At 34.8% G+C, this 23,508-nt stretch overlaps 2 protein-coding genes across 9 annotated transcripts in view; one reads left to right on the top strand and one right to left on the bottom strand.

Moving 5' to 3' along the window:
- Positions 1-4,286: 4,286 nt before the first annotated feature.
- Positions 4,287-5,396, bottom strand: LOC123684093 (60S ribosomal protein L9). Of its 2 annotated transcripts, none has more exons than XM_045623220.1 (3): positions 5,243-5,396; positions 4,595-4,966; positions 4,287-4,512 (listed from the first exon to the last, which is right to left on the bottom strand). In XM_045623220.1, exons 2-3 carry the CDS (start codon positions 4,960-4,962, stop codon positions 4,311-4,313), a joined length of 570 nt encoding a protein of 189 aa, XP_045479176.1. In that variant the 5' UTR covers positions 4,963-4,966; positions 5,243-5,396; the 3' UTR covers positions 4,287-4,310. The 2 variants fall into 2 exon arrangements, with proteins under 2 accessions (XP_045479176.1, XP_045479175.1); XM_045623219.1 differs by having other exon boundaries at positions 5,207-5,325.
- A 452-nt stretch (positions 5,397-5,848) lies between these two features.
- Positions 5,849-23,508, top strand: part of LOC123685409 (AT-rich interactive domain-containing protein 2) — a 65,715-nt gene continuing 48,055 nt past the window's right edge. For 6 of the 7 annotated variants that reach the window (XM_045625082.1, XM_045625084.1, XM_045625083.1 and 3 more), the window contains exons 1-2: positions 5,849-6,548; positions 6,604-6,697. In XM_045625082.1, coding sequence (XP_045481038.1) covers positions 6,457-6,548; positions 6,604-6,697 — 186 coding nt within the window. In that variant the 5' untranslated portion in view covers positions 5,849-6,456. Of the gene's footprint in view, positions 6,549-6,603; positions 6,698-19,381; positions 19,423-23,508 lie in introns of those variants that run through there. The other variant, XM_045625089.1, reaches the window with a different exon arrangement.

Here is a 23,508-nt window from a genome sequence, read left to right on the forward strand (position 1 = left end):
CAATTCCATTGAACAATCCTCATGTTTTTTGAGAACACTCCAAAATCTTGGATTAATGCTGGATAGAGATTTGGGTTTCGCAGAGAAAATAGATTATGTATCACTGAGAGCTTTTAGAATGATAGACTTTCTCAAAAGACATATGCAGGACTTTGGTGTCTCTTCCATAAAGACAATGTACATAGAGCATGTGAGAAGTATTGTCGAATAATCATGTGTAATATGGTCACCCCACTATGCTGTACACAAACAATACATTGAAAGGGTCCACAATAAATTTTTGAAGTGGATAAGATACATATGAGGATTAACCTCTGAATATGTTTAGTACGAAGAGATTTGAAATAAAATGTCCCTTACATCCTTTGAAACGAAACAACATAATTTTGATATAATGCTTGTATATAAAATTTTGCATTATTACATCGACTGTCCTTATCTTTTACGAAAATAAATTTGAATGTTCCCCAAAGGAATCTCAGAACTTGGGAAGAATTCAATATAAAATTTGGCAGAACCAACTACTCAATGGACAATCTTCTCGATAGAGCACTACCAGCTGCTGGTTCGGTGGAGATCATGTTTCAAGGCAAGTACATAAACAAAAAAATTCACATCTTGTTGTATTTTCATACAATATTCACAGCTTATCTGTTTGGCCTGGGGGTGACAAAGATGGTCCCACAGGTCATTGTACAAATTGAGATCTAATAATACTAGAAATAATGATATAAACATACAATGTACAACCACCAATAACGAATTGAAATGATAATATAATAGAATATGACATTTATAAAAAATTTTCAAGATCTAACCAATTAAAATCAACTTTCTGAAGTATAGGATGTCCAATTGGAGAACATTTATTGAGCTTCCTGCGTCAAACATATGTAGCCAATAGAAAAATCCCAATTAGGAATGGAATTTGCCAGAAAGATTCCTTGAGCCCTTTGGTCCTGCTTGGCGCTGAACCCCCTCTCTAAAAAACTGAACGCTACAGAGGAGAATTTTTACATCAGAGGCAACAGGAACACTACCATCCTCAATCACCTGTCATACATGGATGAGCTAAACCAATAACTAACAATAACTGGTGGAAAATGGTATTTGAATAAGACAGACAAGTGTCAAACTCTCAGCTTAGTACAGGGAAAAATTTAAAATGAACCGAAAACCCCATTCAAATGGACAAGAGATTTAAACAATGAAATTGGACAATCTCTCGAAATACTTGGGAATTAAACAAAAACGATAAATCAATCATCAAAGACTGAAGGAAGACAAATCAACTGAATTAAGCAAATAAAAAAATCTAAAAACAAAACAGTAAGAACATGACAAGAGCCATCAATACGTAAGCATGTTCAATCGAAACATACTTTTTTGGTAATGTTCCATGAAGCAAAAAAATATCGACAACCTGACATGCAAAATGAGAACTTTGATGACAAAAAGATTTCTCAACGTGGTAAACTAGGATCATTTCTTAACAGAATTGACAAACTTGATTTTGTCAGAAACGTACCCATTTGGATAAAAACAGTCATATCTTTTTTCTTTGAATAACAAATGACTTGTGTGATACCTCTTTGAAATCACTATAAAATAGACAATTTATTGGTGTATTGTGCAGCAGTAGCTCGGTACATTTTTTTCCACTTTGATGGGCTAAACTTCATGAACAAAATAATCCACTACCAAAATTTCCAATAAAATTATTTCTCATAGTCCCCCTTTGAAATTTTCGGAGGATGTTTTTAATGTAAACGTAAAAATCATTCTTCAGCAATATTTTACTGAAAAAATTAATCACAAAGATCTAAAATTGTACCAATCGTAAGGGCAAAACTATTGAAAGGGGCAAAAATTCATTATTTTCAAAAAAAAAAAATATCTCGAAAACGGTTAGACTTTTATTATGGGAATTTTGTCATAGCAGGTGGGTTATCCTTTGATCTACATTCTCCCTCGGTTTGACGTGGTCTTTACGGGACACCCTGTATATATTGCATCAGAGAACTATTGGCTCAAATCAGGTCGAATGTATCCAGAAATACAATGCTTTCTCCTAGCCATCAACAAGAAAGTACTATGAACACATCAAAGGCTGTAACTATAACTGACAATCGATAGCAATAAGGGTATCCAATGAACAAAACAATCCGACATATCATGGGTAGATATCAAATGTTTGCAGGCAACAAAAATGAAGAGAGAACGATGCCGTAGGAAAGCTTCAACAAAAATTGGCAACCGTATTAGGTGTAATACATTATAAAAAAAGTACACCATTCTAACGAACAAATGCTTTAAACTGTACTGAAATGGCATGGTACTCACTGACAAAACAGGTTCTCAGAAAACCACTGTCAACCAGTAACCTTATTCAGTTATTTGCCTACATTCACCCAATTCAAATAAGCGACAAATGTACTTCTAATTTATAAAACTAGGTAAAAACTGTATTCATACTGAAAATACCATCATATTGAATTGCATAAACAGCTTACCATTTCCAATTCTGGGTTAATAAAAGCTGAATTTATATTGGTCATTGGAACATAAACTAGTGACTATTTCTAAAAAAGCACTTCCAAGAGATTCTTCCATTCAATCAATGCACAAGCTAATACACCTGGCTTGAAAGAGACTATATCCAAACAAATATTTAATGGTGCCTCTAAACAGTTACTAGAGTAATAGAACTGTTAATGATTAATATATGTACTTCATAAGTTAAATAATTGCAATAGAAAATAAAAATGAAAAACATATCTTGTAAAAAATGTAAATGTCTACAAAGGCATCAATAATCATTTTCGCCTCTCGACTACATCGTTTCATAGGCAAAATTCACTGTATGGGACACCCTGAACTGAACCTTTCACTGGTACAGTGATGGTCCACCAACCTTCACACAAACTAAATTAGTTCATATTAATAAAAAATAAGCAAAACATTTTATTTCAATGATTTACTTTCATAAAAATTAGAGGAATTGATCAGAACTAGAGTAAATAAATTAATAAAAGTCAGCATTTACTTTCAGTTTGAAGCTAATCCTTCAGCAATGATGCATCTGATCAATAGCAGATTATTTGTTGAAGTAAAGGGTTGTGTAGTGGTTTATACTGCAATATGGCTGATGTAGTGAACGTGAGAGGTTAAAAGAGCGTAAAACCTTTAAACGTTATTTCCTTAGCAAAAAATTATGTATCATAAGTTTCAAACTAGTTTTTAGTCATAGTCCTAGAGTCCTGAGGGGATTGCTCTCTTTGAAACAACAAATGAAGGTAAGCTTGTGATATCTAGCTAATCCAAGCTATCAAAAGTGAAATTGAAGGGGAACTAGGAGTGTGGTGTCAATAATTGTGAGTACTGTCGTCAAATCAAATCATTGACAAGGCCGGTCGGTGTATACAATTCCCCTCTATTCCTGATGAATTAGTGCAAGCTAAGGAATTATGGCAAAGTAAATACCATTTACTTCTGAGCAGAAGGATTAGCTCGCAAATGACAGGTAATTATTATCAATTTGGATTGAAGGATATGCTTATACCTTTCACTAAAAGTGAATACTTTTACTGTTACCTTTTCCTTTTGAGCAAATCCTTAAGGCTCATTAAATTGGATGGCATATGAGTGCATATGTGTCATATATTATTGTGCGTAAACTTTTGAATGCTGGGCAAATTAAAAAGCAGAATAGTTATTTATAATACAAGTGCAGAAGGCATTGATATTCTTCCACGAGTTCAAAATTCAAAAACGAGCCACGAAGTGGCGAGTTTTGGAATGAACGAGTGGTAGAATGAGCCTTCTGTACGAGTATTATACATTATTTTCTCTAATTCATTGCATTTTCATTGAAATTAATGAAATATTTCCATAAATATATTTTAGTGATTTTTGCATTGAAAAATGTTGGTTGGCAGAACAGATTTCTTTAAGGCAAATTGATGAATTGACAGATGCAGCCGTGGCGGAAAGTTCGGAGTACCAACATATAATAATAATAAATAACCATGAAAACTGTGCGTTTCTGATATATTCTCGCACGATTTTGTTCTACAAGATGTGGAAGAATGAACGGAATAACCACAGAATTAGAGAAAACAATATATTCTATAGACCAAGTAATGACTTACCTTAATTCAGAAGTAAAGCATTTGAAAATATAAACCATCTAGTTCTAGATGGCATTCTTTCTTTGGGTTTACATATATTGAAAAATCCATTGATTAAATTCACTATGCTTTAGATGATTATAAAAGGGCAAACAGTTCTTTATAATTATTTATTATATTCTATTCATCTTGAACAACTGTGGTTTTTTCTGATACATACAATCCGTCTAAAAATTTACGTATATCCTTATTTTTTACTGTTGTACTTTGTTGAATGAGAGCAGCAGATCTTGATACATCTTCTAAAGAATTTCCTTCAAGGACCAGTTCATCCTTTTGTTTTTGGGAATTTTTAACTGTAACTCCTGGGGCCATCTTCACTCTGAAAAATAACAGAAAATATGAATGAATATTACACGGAATTTTAGGAGCAAATTAACAAATTTTGACTGAAATCTACTAACCTTCGAATGTATTTCTCGCCCAAGAAATTTCTGATTTCAATTACAGTATCATTTTCTGTTGTAACACAATTAATAGGGAAATGGGCATATACCGCACGCATTTTATATTGATAACCTTTGGTTACACCTTTCAACATGTTTTCAACATGTGAGCATACAGTACGAACACTGGCCAATTCTTTTTTAGTTCCAAACCATTTTTCTACTTTCAGTAATCTTGGATTCACCATACGAATGTCTAAAGCTAGATGTTTGAATGACCTCTTGAGAACTCCTCTTGGTCCTGTAACAGTGACCACACGAGACTTGGCGGTAACAGTAAGTCCCTTAGGGATCTTAACCGTTTGGTTATTCACAATCTGCTTCATTTCTCTAAAATAAAAAAATTAGGTTATAGAAACTCATGAATTGTTTCAAAACCGAATATTCACTATTTCATTTATAACAGTTTGTTAGCAGTGTCTGGACCCGAAGTTCCTTTTACTAAAATGCACCTCCACCGAATTATTATGATTTATTATGAATACAAGAAAAAAATGAACTAATTTTCATCCAATGAAATAAAATTTATTGATTAGTGACTCTTGTCATGATAATGATAATGTAATTTACCAATTTTTAAATGGAAACTTCACAAAAGTAATATACCTATTCGTTTATTATTTTTATTAGACTGCTTCCAGAAGCACATGTACTAAGAGATCGAGAATTTTTCGTTTTTGGTTGGTATGCCTACGTGTCAATATTGACACTTGTTCTGTGCTTTCTTGTTTTTGAAATGAATTTCACACTGAAATCAAATATTTGCCTTGGAATCAATGCGACGAAAAAAATCTTAATCTGATTCGAAACTAATTCTTTACTTCATAATAACTTTTCCACTATTTAAAAAAATTCTAATTATTCAGAAAAAAAAGGGAATGTAGTGACATCTAGTGAAATCTCTTCTCATCTTTTTCCAGGTATATTTAATAGTAGAAAGAACATTCTTCTTCGTGAAAGATTTCTGTAAACTTTAATAATCTAGTGACATTGAACGATGAATTATTCGATTTGCAATAATATTGAATGTGTTATTATTGGATTGATATCTAAGATAAAATAGCAGAAAGAGAAACTTGGGTATCTAAATGTTGTACTTTGAATTAGTATGATTTGTCGTTACTGCTGCTATCTGTTGGGCAGATTACCAACTTCCTTAGTTCGGAAATCCGCCGATAGATGTGACGTAATAAACAAAATGGCATTTAAGATCATATTATTCTGTACTGGTGTTGTCAAAAGTTAGATATACATTTTTGTTGAATGGTGTTAAGATCGAATTTTCCACAGTGAAAGTGCATTAGAATAAATTAATTAATTAAGTGAATATCTGAACACAACACACAATGGAATGAACAAGTACCATGTTGGAGAAGTCGTCTAAAAATCATTATTTTCGCGCTTATAATAACGGAGAAACCGGCAGCCATGTTGTGGTTTCGTTCTTGACAAGCATCATGGGTTAGTGCAGTGAAGTTGTCGTATCTTTTCTGAAGAAAATCGGTTTTTCTTGAAGTTGGAATATTTACATCTGATGCTAATCTGTGTGGATTTATCCAATAGGTGTTGTAAAACGATTATTAGCCTCGTAAACGATGATACTGCGCATTATTGGCGTCGTGATTCGTACTAGCGCAGGGAGTCAACTGCCTGGCTAGTGGCTAACGACTACTAGGCTCGAGCATCCCTAGTTGCGGGAGGTGAACAAAACCTACGTCGGGACCTTGTGTTAGCGCCCTGGAGTTCGCTCCCGCTCCCGGTATGGCTTAAAGTGAGAAGTGACATATGAAGTGATTTTTATTCGGTCTTTCGTGCTAAGTATGGCCCAGGTTCTGGAAAAAGACCCAGCCACGTATTCTAAGGAGCGTGATGGATTCATCCGAGATCTCCAACATTTCCACGACACTAGGGGGTAAGTTATGAAAACTCCAAGCTATGAGAACGAGTATTCATTGATGCTTTTTCAGTACCCCATTCAAGAAGCTCCCAACCATTAGTGGAAGGGAAGTGGACCTCTATCTGCTTTACACCCTAGTAACAGCGCAAGGAGGATGGTTGAAGGTAAATTTTAATATTCTATTGTTAATTTTTAAATTAGAATTGGCATTATAGATTTTGTGAATTTCAAGGGAAATGTGGAGTATTTGGTTTATATTTGATGGGAGAACAATTGGAGGAAGTACCATTTGTGCGGCTTCCAACGCGCGCTTTATAGCATGTGCTTATGTTTTTGTTTTTGTTATGATGTGGGAAGCTTTTCACTATACTTCGGGAGTTTCCTAACTTGGACCACTTTTATAATTTTCCATTTTATTATTAGTGGTTTCATGCATATTCTGTAGTGTTTTTCAACACATAGCAAAACGCGAAATGTCCAAAAATTAATTATCCAAATATTCAATGATTCACATATGTGGGTACTTGAATTCATTGGTTGTCCATATCTCTATTTTCGCATTTATACAACCAAACATAGGTAATAACACAAGATATGGGATCTAATGTTACCCTTGTATGCTTATGATATAGTAATTTCTAAATTATTACATTGGGAAACTCAATTCCAACTTTATTTTTGAAATACTGGTATCACAATCATTCATTTTCAATAATGATGAACGAATTTTTGAGAAGGTTGCTGAAAGTTGAATGATGGTACATGAGGATTGTTGATATTTTCTACCTAGATAAGATTGAAAAGCTACTTCTAATATTCAGGCAGGTATCTCAAATGACTAAAATATTTGTTCGAGTATTTGTTGAGTATTTTGAATGTGTGGTTCTCAAATTCCATGGTTTAAACATGATAGCAGTAATTTGAATTCTGTTTTTATTGAAACATCACATTTAACATTATTGCATAATTTCAATTCACACTTTGTAATTTGTATCAAGTATAGGAAGGTCATGTATTCTATCTCATTAACTATGAGTTATGTCCGAAATGAGTATGTTTTCTGAGAACAATATTACAGTTGTTTCTTACTAGTAGACTCGTCTTTGGCCTAATTAGGAAAGTTGAAATGAATTCTAATCTTGCCTTTATGCCTTTTTAAATTCTTCTTGTAACTTTCTTAAATCTCTATTTCTGATGGAAATTTTGATAAGGTGAAATGAACTTTCTTTCCACAATGAAATGAGAATTATTGAAAATACATCATATTTATTAGCATAGAATAAATTATGTAGGAACCTTATTTCTATTATAAATGGAAATCTTTGATTAAGCAATTTCATTGTTCTTTTATGTTATTATTATTGCCATACCATTAAAGAGTATCTACTAGTATTTTTCTCTATAAAAATTATTATTTCAATATCACTTCGTTTCTCAAATAGTATATGAGCTGGGTAAAAAGTACATCTGAAACCTTAGGATTTGTGAAGAAATAATTATTGCTGTATTGGAAGTTTGTGGGATTGAAATTTGTAATTTTTTTCATTTCTGGAATGGGTTTCCATCAAGTAAAGATTGGATCAATCACATATGTGTTAAAAGCTAAGACTGGTTTTTGTGTTGTTTAATCTAATGTTCTTACCAAATTTTATGATATTAGGTTTTATGGTTTTTGAGAAAAGCTAAGGTCGATAGAAAGTTCATTCGTTAAAATTTTCCTTTTGATTTTTTATGAAATAACACATAGAATTGTTTCATAAAAACGTACCTTACTTTTTAAAAGATTGAGGTTAGCTTAGGTTAGGTTTCCATCAAGTAAAGATTGAATTAATCACATATTTGTTGGAAGCCGAGACCAGTTTTCGTGTGTTTCAATCTAATGTTCTTACCAAATTTCATGATATCAGCTTTTATGGTTTTTGAGAAAAGTTAAGGTCGATAGGTCGATTCGTTAAAATTTTCTTTCTATTTTTGATGAAATAACACAGTTTACATTAGTGACGAAACTTTTGTTCCACTGCAGTTTTCATTATTACCTTAAAATATCTACTTGAGAAAGCACATGTACTATATTTTTTAGATAGATGGAGGATAAGTTATCTTGTTTGTAATTTGCGAATTCTAGTTTTCAATAACAGGCTTTAGTTAACTTATCCTTTCAGTTTTGGATAACGAGTAGTTACGTAGGTAATTTGGTTTTTTTTTCTAAGATGGTATAAATTGATTTCGAATTGAACTAAATGGTCTTCAAATGATATCTTACAATGGCTGTATCATCTAGACCGCTAGGTTTCGATTCTTTTAAATGCGGTGAGAAGTTCAGAGGCAATACTACGTATTTATCCGTTTTCAATTTTTTTAGCCTATGAAAATATCCTTCGTCATTGGGGCTCACCCAACAGGAATCATTGATTCCCCGCTTTACTTTCCTAGATTATTTTTGGTCTTTTCACCAACTTCTTATTGCAAACTTCTCCTTCTCGAAACGTCTTGGCTTTGAATGACAAGGAAATGACAATAATTCAAACACTTTCTAAAATAACAGAAAAATAATAATTCACACTGTAGAAACACTTCTGTACAAGTAAATTCTTAACTACTTTCTTTAACCTAACTGTATTTAGTGACCCAAGATTACGAGGGAGATTGAATATTTTCATACTCTGATATCTAGGTGACATTTCAAGTTCTGTGTTTGGGATACAATATTTCCCTTTTTCTCGTATCGTGGGAATGGAAGCTTTAGCTAGTGTATTGATCTTGATTAACCTATACAGTTTTCACTTGACTGTTCCTTCAAAATATTTGTAGAAAAACCCTCATGAAATTTTCTGTTTACCTACCTACTAGGAGAAGGAATAGAATCCGAAAATCTGGTAAAAAAATGCGGATGGCGTATTCATGTGAGGTGGGGTGCTTGCCCTTTCGAAAGAAAACACGAAAATCGACAAAACCTTCTGTGGAAATATACAGGGTGGTCCAATTAGGGGTTTCTGAAAAACTGGGCCTATTTGAAATCTGAAAATTGGGATTATTATATTAAGTATTTGATATTCACTATAAATCTAAAATATTTTAGCGACCTAAGCACTACCGGTTATAAATATTGGTATTGAACACTTTTTTCTCTTTGATATAATTAGCTATTCAAATTCGAATGACTTGATGTTTCAATCTGGTTAGTTTTCAAAATATGTATCAATAAAAAAAATTTCGAATTGCAGAGACAGTATTTAAATCGTTCAAATAATTCTCGATATCCTAAGCGTAAACCATCTTCACATTTTCCAAATAAAAGAATGTAAAAGTGGCATCCATCTTCTGAATTCGAGAAATAACTTTGCAAGGTGTTCGAAATGTTTTATCGAAAATTGAGAACAAAATTTGCGTTGGATTCTTAAATGATTTTGTTCCCAAATTAAATAATTTCTGAGTTACTTGAGAATTTATTGAATTATGTTTTATGTAAAATCGAATTTATTATATTTAGGAGCCCAATTGTTTTAGAATCATTTAGAATCCAACGCAATCATTAAAAAGTAGTGTTCTAATTTGATAAACAAAAATTGTTGTCAAATTCTGTTCACTATTTTCGATACAATATTTGAAACATCCTGTGATAGTACTTCTTTAATTCAGAAGTTACACATTTTCACATTCCCTTACTTCGAAAATGTGGAGGTTCTTGCTTAGGATATTGAGAATAGCTGAATTGGGTGCTTTTATTTGTTATAGAAATTGTTATAGTTTACATTTAAAAAAACACAAGTACTATAACTTCAAAACTAGTGGCAATAAAAAATAAATTATTACATCAATGGATTCTACTAAAAAAAGTGCCTGTAGGATGTTTTTATTCCATATTTATAATAATAAAGAAGTTATGAGAACTTCTCATTTCATGCCATTTTCCAATTATCTTATAGCTCGAAAACAGTTGAATTTATGAGAGGTTGTGGTTTCCACCAAATTAATTTTCCCAAAAACGGTTTTTTTTTTCTAGCTTGAAAAAGTTCTGAGATCCCCTCACTAGACAACGAATTTGGGACACCCGATACATATACAGTAATGTATGGATAATCCGAACAGAAACTTGGCAGTTGGCGGTTCGGTTTATCAAATCATTCGGATTATAGGAATCATATTGAATGATAGAATCATTTCTGGAGCGTGTAAACTCATCTTCAAAAAAATTTTTTTACTTTATATAAAAATATGTATTTCTGACCATCAAAGATATTAATTCAATGATATGATCGCTTCTTTATTGGACACTTTTTGAACAGGTTCATCTTCGTTGTCAGAACTTTCATTTTCCTCAGTGACATTAGCAATTATCTCATCATCTTCAACTTTGTCTGAATTTTCTTCGTAATCTCCTCGTGACCATTTTTGATTTTCTTTTTCATCTATTGGATAGTATGATTTACTTTGTTCACTAATTCTACTGAATTAAAACCTTGATCTAGTCCTTCTCCTGATACATCTGATCTGAAAGGAATCAAATCTTCTTCATTTTATTCTTCAGTTCGGATTGTAGAGTTCAGGCCGTTAGGATTATACAAATCGTTTTACCAATTGGGACGTTCGGATTATAGGGTACTTCGGATCAGCAAGTCTGCGAGAAAGTAGGAGCAGTGTAAACAGTTCTTAATTTAGCTAAAAATTTATATTTTTCAATTATGAATAATAAAAATCATTATTGAAAAAAAAATCCATACATTACTGTACACCCTTTTAATCTCCCCACACTTCGATCTGTTGTCATTGAAGTTTTGAGTATTATTTTCCCCAAAATTCTTCTGGGATTTTCTCTGGTTTCATTTGAAGTTATAAGGAAAAATAAAATTTACCCCTCAATCGGAATTCTGCCAATTATTTTACTTAACGCGAAGGGATAAATGTGATAGGTTTGGTGATGGGACGATGATGAGATATTTATCAAGACTGATGAGATGGCAAACATTTTTGTGCAACTTATTGCGAATCTTTACCTTTGTGAAGGAGCAGCTTTCTGCTTGGACCATCGCTCTCGGTGCACAGTCTGCCGGTAAATGTGCGGACTCGCAGAGTGCAGGCCGGCGGACAGAAGCTCTGGTGTCTAGACTCCCGATCAGCTGATCGTACTCAAAGGTTCCCTTCCAGTGATTTCATTTTCGTGACGTAACCGGCTGTCCCGATAATTCTGGCGTGCGCCACTTGCTTTTGCTCATCTGCACCTACTTGGTCGACCTTTCGTAACGTGCGATTGGCGTTCGAATGTGGGCTGGTGCTGACTGAAAAACCATGTGCTTGCTTTCTTGCTGTACGGAGTTGTCGCCGCTTTCCTACAAGTACATATAACTTTTCTACTCTTGGTCTTGAACGTACGAAGGTGCAATGGACTAGTTTTCATTTTTTTGTTAAGGATTAATTCTAAAAATTTAAGTAAAATGAAACAAAAATGAGGAAGACTCATTGAAATATCTCTAGAAATGGAAAAGTTATGGAACTTTGAAGTTGCGCTTGGAAGAATAATTTCTTAGTACGTGTAAGTGTCGTGACGTCACACACTAGACGACTGGTAACTTACTATATACATACATATAAATTACTTTTTTCTCTTTTTACTCCTCACATAAATATGTTTTGCCATTGATAGACTTCAACAACCAGTACTCAACTACAAACTGTTTATGAAACGTTTTTTAAATAAATCATCTTTATAAGTTGAACCATGATGAAGCAAACTCAAAAGTAAATATTTACTTGAAAAGTTTAACTCCTTTTATTTCTGCACTGACATAAGATGGATTTGAAGAAAAAAATTCCATCACTGCGAATATATCTATTTTAGGCAAATTGTCACTTTGTCCTTTCACGAAGCCTTCTTCCATTATGGTGACATAAAAACAAAACTCGAGTTAAAACTACACTGTACAACTACAAACGGCGCGAGAGCCTTGGCGCGGCTAAGTAATTTATGGTGTAGCGATCACAGGCAAGAGCCGTGACGTCACAGCCAAAGAAGTTCCGCGCTAAAATACGTAAATTTAAATAATCTATTTCTCAGTCATTTATTGATGGATTTTCAAAATTTTTTCACTGATTTATCAGTTTTCCTCTATATTTTAATTTTATCGTGTCAAATATAGTATTATCAACATCACTAAACTAGTCCATTAGAGTTTTTCGATATGCAATAAATATTCCTCTTCGCTTATACCACGTCCAAACAACCGATGAAACGTCTGGGTAATCATGGTCACTGCCATATCCCATAATATTAGGAGATTGTGCCTCACGATCGTTTGAAACATGCAATGAAACCTTCATTAAGTGGGGATTCTTACCTCTTTAATATTCATCAGTTCTGAAAAGTTTTCAATGCGACTGAGATCTGTTCAAGCTGCTGGTCTTGCCCCCTATCTTGAGTTTGTTCAGATGTAGTCTTTTATTATGCCATTGAAAAGGTTACGCAGTTTTTTTCAAGAGATGAATCACAAAGTTGTGATATTGTTGTTGAAACCACTACTCAATAAGGAAATATTATAGTTATTTACTACGAAAATATAATAGTTATTTACTACACAAGTGGGATAAATTCGAGGATAAATTCATCATTACTCTATGAGTGTGCAAGTTGCAAACGACTGTGTAGCACTGTAGCACGAGTTATGTAAGCACTCAAATATAATAATAATGCATTATCACACATGTATAGTACGTTTTATCTACGACTGCCTATAATGAACAACGTTGTAATTAACTTTTGTGAACCTAAACTGAAAATATCATATAATAGTTGATATCAATTGCCTCGAGATCGAAATACATATTGACAACCACTTGACGTCTATCAAATTTGATTGTAAACAATGCCTTTCAAGTGAAATAGGTATTCGACTGGTATGTATTTGATGTGTTTGGTCCAAATGAGAAAGAAAGACTTTCATCCTATATACAAGAAGCAGTGTCTGTTATTGATTAGATACAAATCCATTTATTGTCTGAATTCTTCTCCATAAAAATGAGTTACGCAATGAAATTCGAGTTGTGTAATGAGTTTCATTACGTAAAGCAAATGAAGCAAATTCAGTGGTTACATACCTTCAAAATGAAGGAGTCCTAGATAAAAGATAATTACTTACTTCGTTGAATTTCTAATAGAACTGCCGAAAAGAACTTAGGTCAGGTACAACAATAATTAATGAAAATAATCTTTGAACCGATGAGAATACGAAACTTTGAGTCTGTTAGTCGGAAGAAATACATCAAGAAAAAATACATGTACGAAGATTGGAAACTTGCTACGGTTAAATTATTTAGACATATTCAAAATAAACAAAAAAGTGGAACGACGGAAGCCGAAAGGAAAAAAAGGTATTACAAATAAAAACTGTCGATTCAAATCCAAAACTAACGACAACACTAAAGTGAATTTCCCATGGTTCTAAAAGTGTATAGAGCTTCAGGCTCGGGTTCAGGTAACGCGATGAACATGAAATTTTGCGTGGAACTTGGTCGGATCTGTAGTTACTGTATTATCAGGTTTTGTTTTGTATTAGTTCTGAACTTATCAAAAACACAAAATTTCGAACAGTCATATTTACGAACCTTGCTTCGAGATTCGACTATTTCCGGCTTATAATTCGAAAATTACCTACATCCTGACGAAATGATATATCTAGCGCTCGGTTCCCGAAAAGCAATCAAATGAGTGTTGCTGTAACAACCTCCTTTTCCTCAAGTTCTTGGTGTTCAGGTAATATAAGGTTGAACGAGTTTTTGTGCCTCTTTTGGAAGATATTGTTCTCGACGTTTGAACATGACAGGCATACCAAACGGGAAATATTAACAAGAATAGGACGAGTCCTCGGCCGAGTCATTTGTGTGACATTTAGCTGTAAAGTTATTTGAAATCTGCGCCACGACTCAAGGCCAAAATTAGACGCTACAACAACATAGCCGTTATCGAAAATTTGATTAATCGTTATACTATGCTTCCTCAGTTCGTCGCCCTCCCTAGCACGCTGTTTTCGCCCTTGTAACAACGACAAAGTAGAATTTATACATACACAGAGTGTATTGTGTATTCGATAGGAATTAAACTCCTGTGGAGTCGTTTATTAGTGACACAACCTGTGCATTCAAACCAGAGAAATATCAAATTGAAAGATGGATAGCGTAACTTGCTTTGAAAATGGAAATCGACGGCTACTAGGATTTTCCTTAATAATTCTTCGTACAATAATTAGGGGTTTGTTGCATTACTTTTTTGGCACATTGTATATGGAAGAGTTGAAAGAAATACTAGGTGTACAACTTTGCTTCCGCCGTTTTGCAATAGATGGCTGTAGCGGTAAGTGGTAGTCGAAATAAATAGATCGTAGATGTCATACAATAAGCTCAGGTATTGGTAAACATAACGCCATCGAAATATTAGTCGATTTGTGTCTGCATCATAAAGTTATTCTCGATTAAACATGTCAACTTACGAGCCAAATTCTCGTCATTTGCGAGAGGTTTTAATTTTCTGCTTTTATATGAAGAAATCTGCGACAGAGACTCATCGAATGCTCTCTAATACCTATGATGAGGCCGCTGTTAGTGTAAGACGTGCCGAGAGTGGTTTCAACGCTTCAAGGACGGTGATTTTGACGTCGAAGACCAGCATGGCGTCGGAAGAGAGAAGGTAGATGCAGAATTGGAGGCAATACTTGATCAAGGCTCGTGTCAAAAGCAACAATAATTGGCAGGATCATAGGTAGTGACGCAACAAGCCATTTCAAAACGCCTGAAAGTCATGGAAATGACTCAGAAACAAGGAAATTGGGTGCCGTACGAGTTGAATCCGAGAGATGTTGAACGGCGTTTGTTTGCTTGTGAACAGCTGCTGGCAAGACAAAGACGGAAGGGGTTTCTGCGTCGCATTGTGACTGGAGACGAAAAATGGGTTCATTACGATAATCCCAAGCGCAGAAAATCATTGGGATATGCCGGCCATGCTGCCACGTCGACGGCCAAACCGAATATTCACGGTTTCAAGGTCTTTCTCAATATTTGGTATGACTAGCTCGGCGTAGTGTATTATGAGTTGTCGAAACCAACTGAAACAATCACAGGCGATCGAACGCAAACAATGCGTTTGAGCCGAGCATTGAACGACAAACTGCCGTGATACAACTAGAGACATAATAAAGTGATTTTGCAGCATGACAATGCTCGACCCCATGTTGCGAAAGTGGTCAAGACATACTTGAAAACGTTGAAATGGGAAGTCCTACTGCAGTTTCGATCAATGGCACACGGCCTGGCTGACCAGCACTTCCGGTCATATGAAGAAGTTGGATCGATTCGTGGATCGCCTTAAAAGATGAGCAGTTTTTTCGACGCGGGATTCGTACGCTGCCCGAAAGATGGGAGAAAGTAGTGGCCAGCGATGGACAATACTTTGAATCAAAAATGTATAACCAGTTTTTTACAGTGAAGCCTCGAATTTTGGAAAAAAAAACGGCGGAAGCGAAGTTGTATGCCTACATGCGTGGGACCGATTATGACTTCTTCTTCTTTGACTTAATTTAAGCCTATGGCTTGTATTTATGATTATGACTTATGCAATATAAACCAGAGCCGAGAACACAGTAACTATTTAGGACAACTGAAATGCGAACACTAAAGTCAATAACAGGACATACGCTATTTGACCGGAAGATAAGCTAGGAAATAAGAGAACTGTGTGAGATTCAGGACGTGGTAAGATGGTCAAGAAACCGAAGAAGAGAATGGAAAGACCATGTATCATAGATAGAATGACAGGTTGGCTAAGATAGCAAAAGAAAAAAGGCCCAATACTCCTAGACCACCTGGACGACCAACTATAAGATGGTATGAAAGCTGGTCTTCATCATCCCAACTCCGCCTGGAAAACCATTGATGCAAACACAGGATCAGTCCTAACGTAAAGGAAAGAAGAAGCTTCAAACGCGCTCTCATCCCTAGCAGTAATAAACGGCACAATCAGGCCGAGCGAGAAGTGCGATCCTTAACAAATGGACTGACTGGTTAAGTGTCAGATGGAAATAGCTCGTCCGACAAAACGCAGCCTTTGGTCCTCTCTAGCGGAGCGCGCTGCAAGAACGCTCCCCGTCACCTTGAACTGCAGTCATAACACCGCAATGATGATCGAAACCCGATCGTATGTACGCGGTGGTTCCCCCGGCAGCAGGACATTCGGTTCGCCGGAAAGTAAATCGAACGAGGCGCGATAATCGGTCCGAAATGCCGCCGCCACCTCGTTGCAATTTCCTGCCCTCCACTGGACTGATTTCTACTAGGTGGGTCGCTGAACTTGGATCGTAACGTTCTCGTATGTGTATCTCGGGGTCTTATCGTACCGACGACGTTGCGTCTTCTTCTGGTGTGTGCCGATTAGGTTTGTTACGTTGTTGTGTTTGTCGATTTTAGTCTTGCGTTTCGGTGCCGGCGGTTCGCACGCAAGATCGTATTCCCGTGTGATGATTTATGCTGAATAATAAGGGTTTACGTTTCTCAGAATGGTTTATTGTTTCTCCTTATCAGAACTACTTCTTGCAGTTGAAGGGGTTTCCGATGAGAGGTTTTAGATTGTTATTAAAAGTAACGGGGATATTTTAAGAGAAATCAATGGATGTTTATTTCATTGTGAAAAGAAAGGCATATAATTAACCTGGGATAAATAGATAAATAATTCCCTGATAGCTCAACGGCGAGAGCATCGGACTATTAATTCGGAAGTTGCGGGTTCGATCCCGGCTCGGGGGGTACTTTTTCCAGAATTGAAAAATTGTCTGAATGCCGTGAATTCAATTTGATAAATAATTAACGATGGAAAATGATATGAGCCAAATGATCGCCACGGCTAAGGTTGCAGCACCATATCTTTTTCATGAAATTTGCCGCTGTATGTTCCGATAACTTCCATATCCTGAATCGACTGTAGAACATTGGCATTGGCCTTATCTTTCACGTGGCCCTAAATAAAAAAGTCTACAAGTGATAAATCACAATACCTCGGTGGCCACCTGATCACCTCTACGAAAAATAACACAGCCACAAAACTTTTCTTGCAAAATTGCGATTGTTTCGTTACTTATTCGGCTCGTAGCGCCGTCTTGTTGAAAATAAACGTCTTTCACATCAGTATTTTCCAATTTCGGCCATAAAAACTCATTAATCATAAACTAATTCCCAAGATCGACGAGGAATCGACAAACCTGGGTTTTCGTTAACATTACGAGCTACAGCAGCAATATTCTCAGTTTTTTCGATTCTTCTCATAACTAACTTCTCATAAAAACAGCTGTAATGTTTTCACCAGTTTTACTATTGCGAGCCGAGAAGGTGCTTCACGTCGACTCAAAAATGATTAAGTTTTGCGAACTGTTACTTCAAAATTTTCAACATTTTTGGCAATGGCGTAGTTTTAATTTTCAAATGTCAAAAGATGACAGCTGTTTCAATAGCGGGCTATTGTAAATGAAACCCCTTATTGGAAAACCCACTTTTTTCTACTTTTGTGTTTCCTTCATAAAATATATGAGAAGTTTCTGGTTTTTAGATCTCTTCACACTTTTTTTTGAGAGGTCTGTTTTTGAAACTACTGTTCCTTGGCCAAATTCGATTCTATCCGGCTGTCGGTAAACACACTGTTTATCCATTGGTTCACGTGCCTGCATCAACGGTAACCGCACGTGCACGCTCATGTACATGCCATGTTGACACGTGAGTCCAAATGCTGTGATCTGTAGGTTGCCATAGGTTTGAAACTACACCACTCGCACGAGGCTCATGTTCACCAATGCGAGTGGGGCCATGTGCGAAAGGGCAGACATATATACCGAATCGCAGAAACGTCCATTAAAATTCAATGCCGGCATTAATATTTTAATCCTTCAGTAGAAGGCTATTGAATACCTGGATCGTTTAAAGGAGGTTTTGGTGTTTTTTTTTTCTGATGATTTCAAAACTACATATATTTCAGTTTTATGGAAAATTTCACAGTGTTTGTGTCACCAGGACCAAAAAAAAATAAATAAAATATATTTTCGAGAGTACAAAATCAACAAAGTTGAGAGTTAGGTGAAGATATAAAAGAACTATATTAAACGTGCAAAATTTCATACCATCAGAACCGTAGAATGTCCAGAATAATATTAGAATAAAAAATACCCAATATTCATGCGACATCTGATCGAATTGGGATTTTGCGTGTATATTCAAATGACAATTCCAAGCTTTGTCCAAACTTTTCTATTGATCACTCCGTCAAAACTATAGGAAAGTCAATCATAATAATTATAAAAAAAAATATTTCAATGACGATAGATTCAAACGAAATTGAATTTTGAAAATAGAATAACAATACCAAACTTCGTGCAAAATTTCGTCTCCGTCAGAATCATGGAAAATGCAGGCCTAATATACGCGTTTCCAACGCGGAATTGACGCATGAATGACGAGCTCTCAAAAGCTCATGCGGCCAAGTCGGCGCTTTTCTCTAATCGAAATCGATGGTTACAACAACGTCTAGCACCCAATTTTCTCGCTTTTGGATCATTCCCAAGCTTTCTCAACGATTAAAACTGGCTTGTTGAGTCACGTCCAATGAATCTGCAAGTTCTTTTAGTGGTGTTCAACTCGAATTTCTATACAGAAATGCGTGTTCGAAGTTAATTCTCATTCAATATGTATTTGATGCATCAGTCAAATTCTAACCTAATGAAGCAACAGTGTTGCCGAAACAACATTCGTGAAAATCATTTTGTTTGATTTTATACAGGGTGTTCCGTTGAAGGAGTAATAGTAGAGGTCATTTGCAGCGATTAAGTCCAGTCACCTAGGGAACAAGAGTCGATGGTTACTGAGCTTTGTATGTATGTTTTTCGATTTTTCAAGAAATCTCTGAGTTGTTTTGGAGAATAATTAAGTGTTAGATACTATTATACTGTGAAAAATCTAACTCATGCTTTTCTGAAAGCGGAAGAATCAATTTAGAAAATCGCTCAAAACTCATACCATCTTGAAAATAATTGGTGGCTACGTTTATTTCTCTTCTTGTTTAATTTTATGTTTGATCCCGTGGAATAGTGATAATATTTATACATTTTTAGAAAGCTAATATAAAGAATTGTTGTTAAGTAATTTATACGCCAAGTTCCATGAAGTTTATGCGAGTAATACACAACCGAGTCAAAGAAAATAAAAAAAAAAAGTTGTGGCCAGTTGTGGTATAAGTTTTGGGCGACCATTCTGCTTTCTAAAGTAAATTCTCATTTTTCAGCTCCCAAGAAAGCATCAATTAAATTTGCACACTCTAATAGTTTTCACAAGATTATTATTCGAAACAAATCAAATATTTTTCGAAAAATCGGAAAATCAATATAGCTCAGTAACTATTCACTCTCGACTCCTCGTTGACTATTTAATTCGATACAAAAGACCTCTAGTATGACCCCTTCAAAGGATCACGTCGAGTTATGAAACACCCTATATATTCAATTTGGTTAGCTTAGCTGAAAAAAAAATCATTCATTCTGGTATGCAGGAGTTTTTAGTATATTATTCAACTAGCGGTAATGTAGGTCATAACTCACGCAGATGAAGTTTGCAGCACTCGCCTGCGGGTCGTTCTATATTTATATATATAATTTGAAAACGTCAAAATAATTAAAGTGACGTTCTATCGGACATTCCTCCCCTCAATAACAATAATGAAGTGTTCCTTTTTCGCCCAATCGAATACAAGCAGAGAAGTATAGAAGCATAGATCCATATTTTCCGATTTATTATAGTGAGTTATTATAACTCACGCTATTTCTTAATAGATACTATTAATTGCTAAAAAGCAGTTGAATAATGAATATATTATTCAATAGGAGTAGATAAAAGTTTTTATTGTCTACACAGAACTGATATATTCAAGGTGGTTTATTCTCGTGAATCATAAGAGCCAACTACATATGTAATAATACTTCACCGATGAGAACATAACTATGAATTTTTATGCAAAACTCGTACATGCTGAAAACATTCTCCTCGAAACAATTTCGTATCGTTATATTAGCTGTTGATAATATACGATGAGAAAGCAAAAGTTAGTCATTTGAAGCATGAATAAATAGCCGAACATTTGAAACGTATCGGTAAAAGGTGGATATTTCACATGTTTAGTACTTATCTCGCTGTTCCGATGGCGGTTTCAAATTTCACGATGTGTAAGGCTTGGTTTAATTGCCACATAAAAGAACTCTGATCGATAATGCTCCCAACTTATATTCGTAAAGGTGTAAACCACGTCATCATTGAATACTAAACAATGAACAATGCTTTGCTAATTCCGTTAGTAACGAAGAAAATAATATTGAAGAGCTTTCGAGTGAACCGTTAACGAAATAACTGCCAATGTACTGAAGAAATGCTGTAGTGAAAATATGATTTTTTTTTTAATTTCATCAGTCCGGTTTAGGGTATGAAAAAAACTTTCGATTTAAAGAATTCTGAGCAAAATGAAATGGACTAATTTAGTGATGTTGATAATACTATATTTGACACGATAGAATTAAAATATAGAGCAAAACTGATAAATCAGTGAAAAAATTTTGAAAATCCATCAATAAATGACTGAGAAATAGATTATTTAAATTTACGTATTTTAGCGTGGAACGTCTTTGGTCTGTTACGTCACGGCACTTGCCTGTGATCGCTACACCATAAATTACGTTTAAATACTTATCCGCGCCAAGGCTCTCGCGCTGTTTGTAGTTGTACAGTGTAGTTTTAACTCGAGTTTTGTTTTTATGTCACCATAATGGAAGAAGGCTTCGTGAAAGGAAAAAGTGACAATTTGCCTAAAATAGATATATTCGCAGTGATGGAGTTTTTTTCTTCAAATCCATCTTATGTCAGTGCTGAAATAAAAGGAGTTAAACTTTTCAAGTACGTATCTACTTTTGAGTTTGCTTCATCATGGTTCAACTGATAACGATTATTTATTTAAAAAACGTTTCATAAACAGTTTGTAGTTGAGTACTGATTGTTGAAGTCTATCAATGGCAAAACATATTTATGTGAGGAGTAAAAAGTAAAAAGAGAAAAAAGTAATTTAATATGTATGTATATAGTAACTTATTTCAGCCATCGTGTAACGAACAAAACACGACACGAACGGCACAAGTGATTGTACACCAATGAATTCGTAAGCACTCTGCGAATACCAGTCGTCTAGTGTGTGACGTCACGCCACTTACACGTACTATGAAATTATTCTTCCAAGCGAAATTTCAAAGTCCCATAACTTTTTCATTTCTAGAGATATTTCAATGAGTCTTCCACATTTTTGTTTCATTTCACTTAAATTTTTAGAATTAATCCTTAGCAAAAAAATGAAAACTAGTCCATTGTCAGGTTTATGTTTGGTATGATGCCTGTCTTATTGCAAGTGCTTTTCTGGAGTCGAATAAAAAAATTCACTGCAACACGACATTAATTCTATTAAATTGAGAATATTTCAGTCATTTGGAAGATCTTCTCTAAGACTGTTACGTTTTCATTTTGATTTCAAGCGTGAAAACCTTGCATATCCTGTTCAACACTAGATCCATGTTATAGATTATGAGGGTTGGTCATAATGTACAGGGAAGCGAGAGGAGGGTAAGAACAATGGTTCAGGCGTACTTTCGAAACCAGGCAACCCTAACAGTAACTTTCAATCATGTGTTCAACACAACAGCTGAGAATATAGAAATAAGCATTCGCTGTATACGAAATTAAATGGAAGGAATATATTTCGTTTTTATTTATATATACAGGGTGATCCATCATTGACGTGATGCTGACTCCATTGCAGCTACATTATCAAAGTGTTTGGAAAACACAGGCAGAACCAAAAAAATGTAAATGACCAAACATATCTTTTCCTTATGGGACATCCTGTATCATTGAATTTTCCGATTGCATGAAACAAATGAACCCAAGTTTCTCCAAAGTTTCGTATGCTTAAAACTAACTTACCGTTTTTGAGGTATTTCGATTTTCCATGAATTGGAAAAATCTAAATAGGTACTACAGAATGAAACAAGGGCGGACCTAGCCTCAAATTTGGGGGGGGGTCGCCGTTATGGGCTTCTAGTTTTTTGATGGGACCATTTGGTACATCGTCTGCTTAAATTAGTACTTGTCTCTGTCTTTATTATTCATTTTCGAAATCTCATTTAAGTAAATTCATTCTTTTCGAAGTTATAAGGATTTTCCAAAGACCCTCCAATGTTTGAAAAATCTAAATATCTCTTCTGGTTATTTCTATCCTGACGACAACAGTCAGATAAAATGACAGGACTGACGTCAACCTATGTCTCAGAGTAATAAACAAACAGCGAATTTTGTACCCAGCATGAACTATCAAATTTGACATGAAGCGCGCGGAAATGAAATCGTATCAGTGATACGATCTTTCACTCAATTCGCGAGTTTCTCAACTAAGAACGCACTTTTTATGTCCCATAGTGAATCAAAGTTTCATATTAACTCAAAAAAATATTGAAATAAATATCTAAATATATCAGAAATTCACAAAACAAACTTCAAGCGCGCCAAACGACGTGAAACAACGGATGACACTAGGAGAGCAATGGTTGCCAAACCTTGGATTTGAACAGGTGGATACAGAAAATAATAAATATTCTGCATACTATAAATTCGACAATTTGGAAAAATATCGGTTTCCGAAGACTCAAATTTGCATATCTAATTGAGAATCACTCAAATAAATATATTTCATTCAATATAATAAACATTCATAATGATTTAGTGAAAATTGTTACGAGCATAGAATATAGAATATTATTGTTCTATTCTCAAAGGTCACGAGAGCCGAAAATCGAGAGAAATGTCAAATATAAACGATCTGAAACAGACGCAATCCCTCGAAATCAAGTAGGTATAAATCTGAAAAATCTCC

Source organism: Harmonia axyridis, chromosome 7 (assembly GCF_914767665.1).
Source record: "Harmonia axyridis chromosome 7, icHarAxyr1.1, whole genome shotgun sequence".
NCBI lineage: Eukaryota > Metazoa > Arthropoda > Insecta > Coleoptera > Coccinellidae > Harmonia > Harmonia axyridis.

What these genes read in the sequence shown, in the direction of transcription:
- LOC123684093 (XM_045623220.1), bottom strand. Translation starts at nt 4,962, where the DNA reads ATGAAGCAGATTGTGAATAACCAAACGGTTAAGATCCCTAAGGGACTT. An exon ending in GGCGAGAAATACATTCGAAG is followed by an intron (nt 4,513 to 4,594) that starts GTTAGTAGATTT and finishes GTTATTTTTCAG; the next exon opens with AGTGAAGATGGCCCCAGGAG.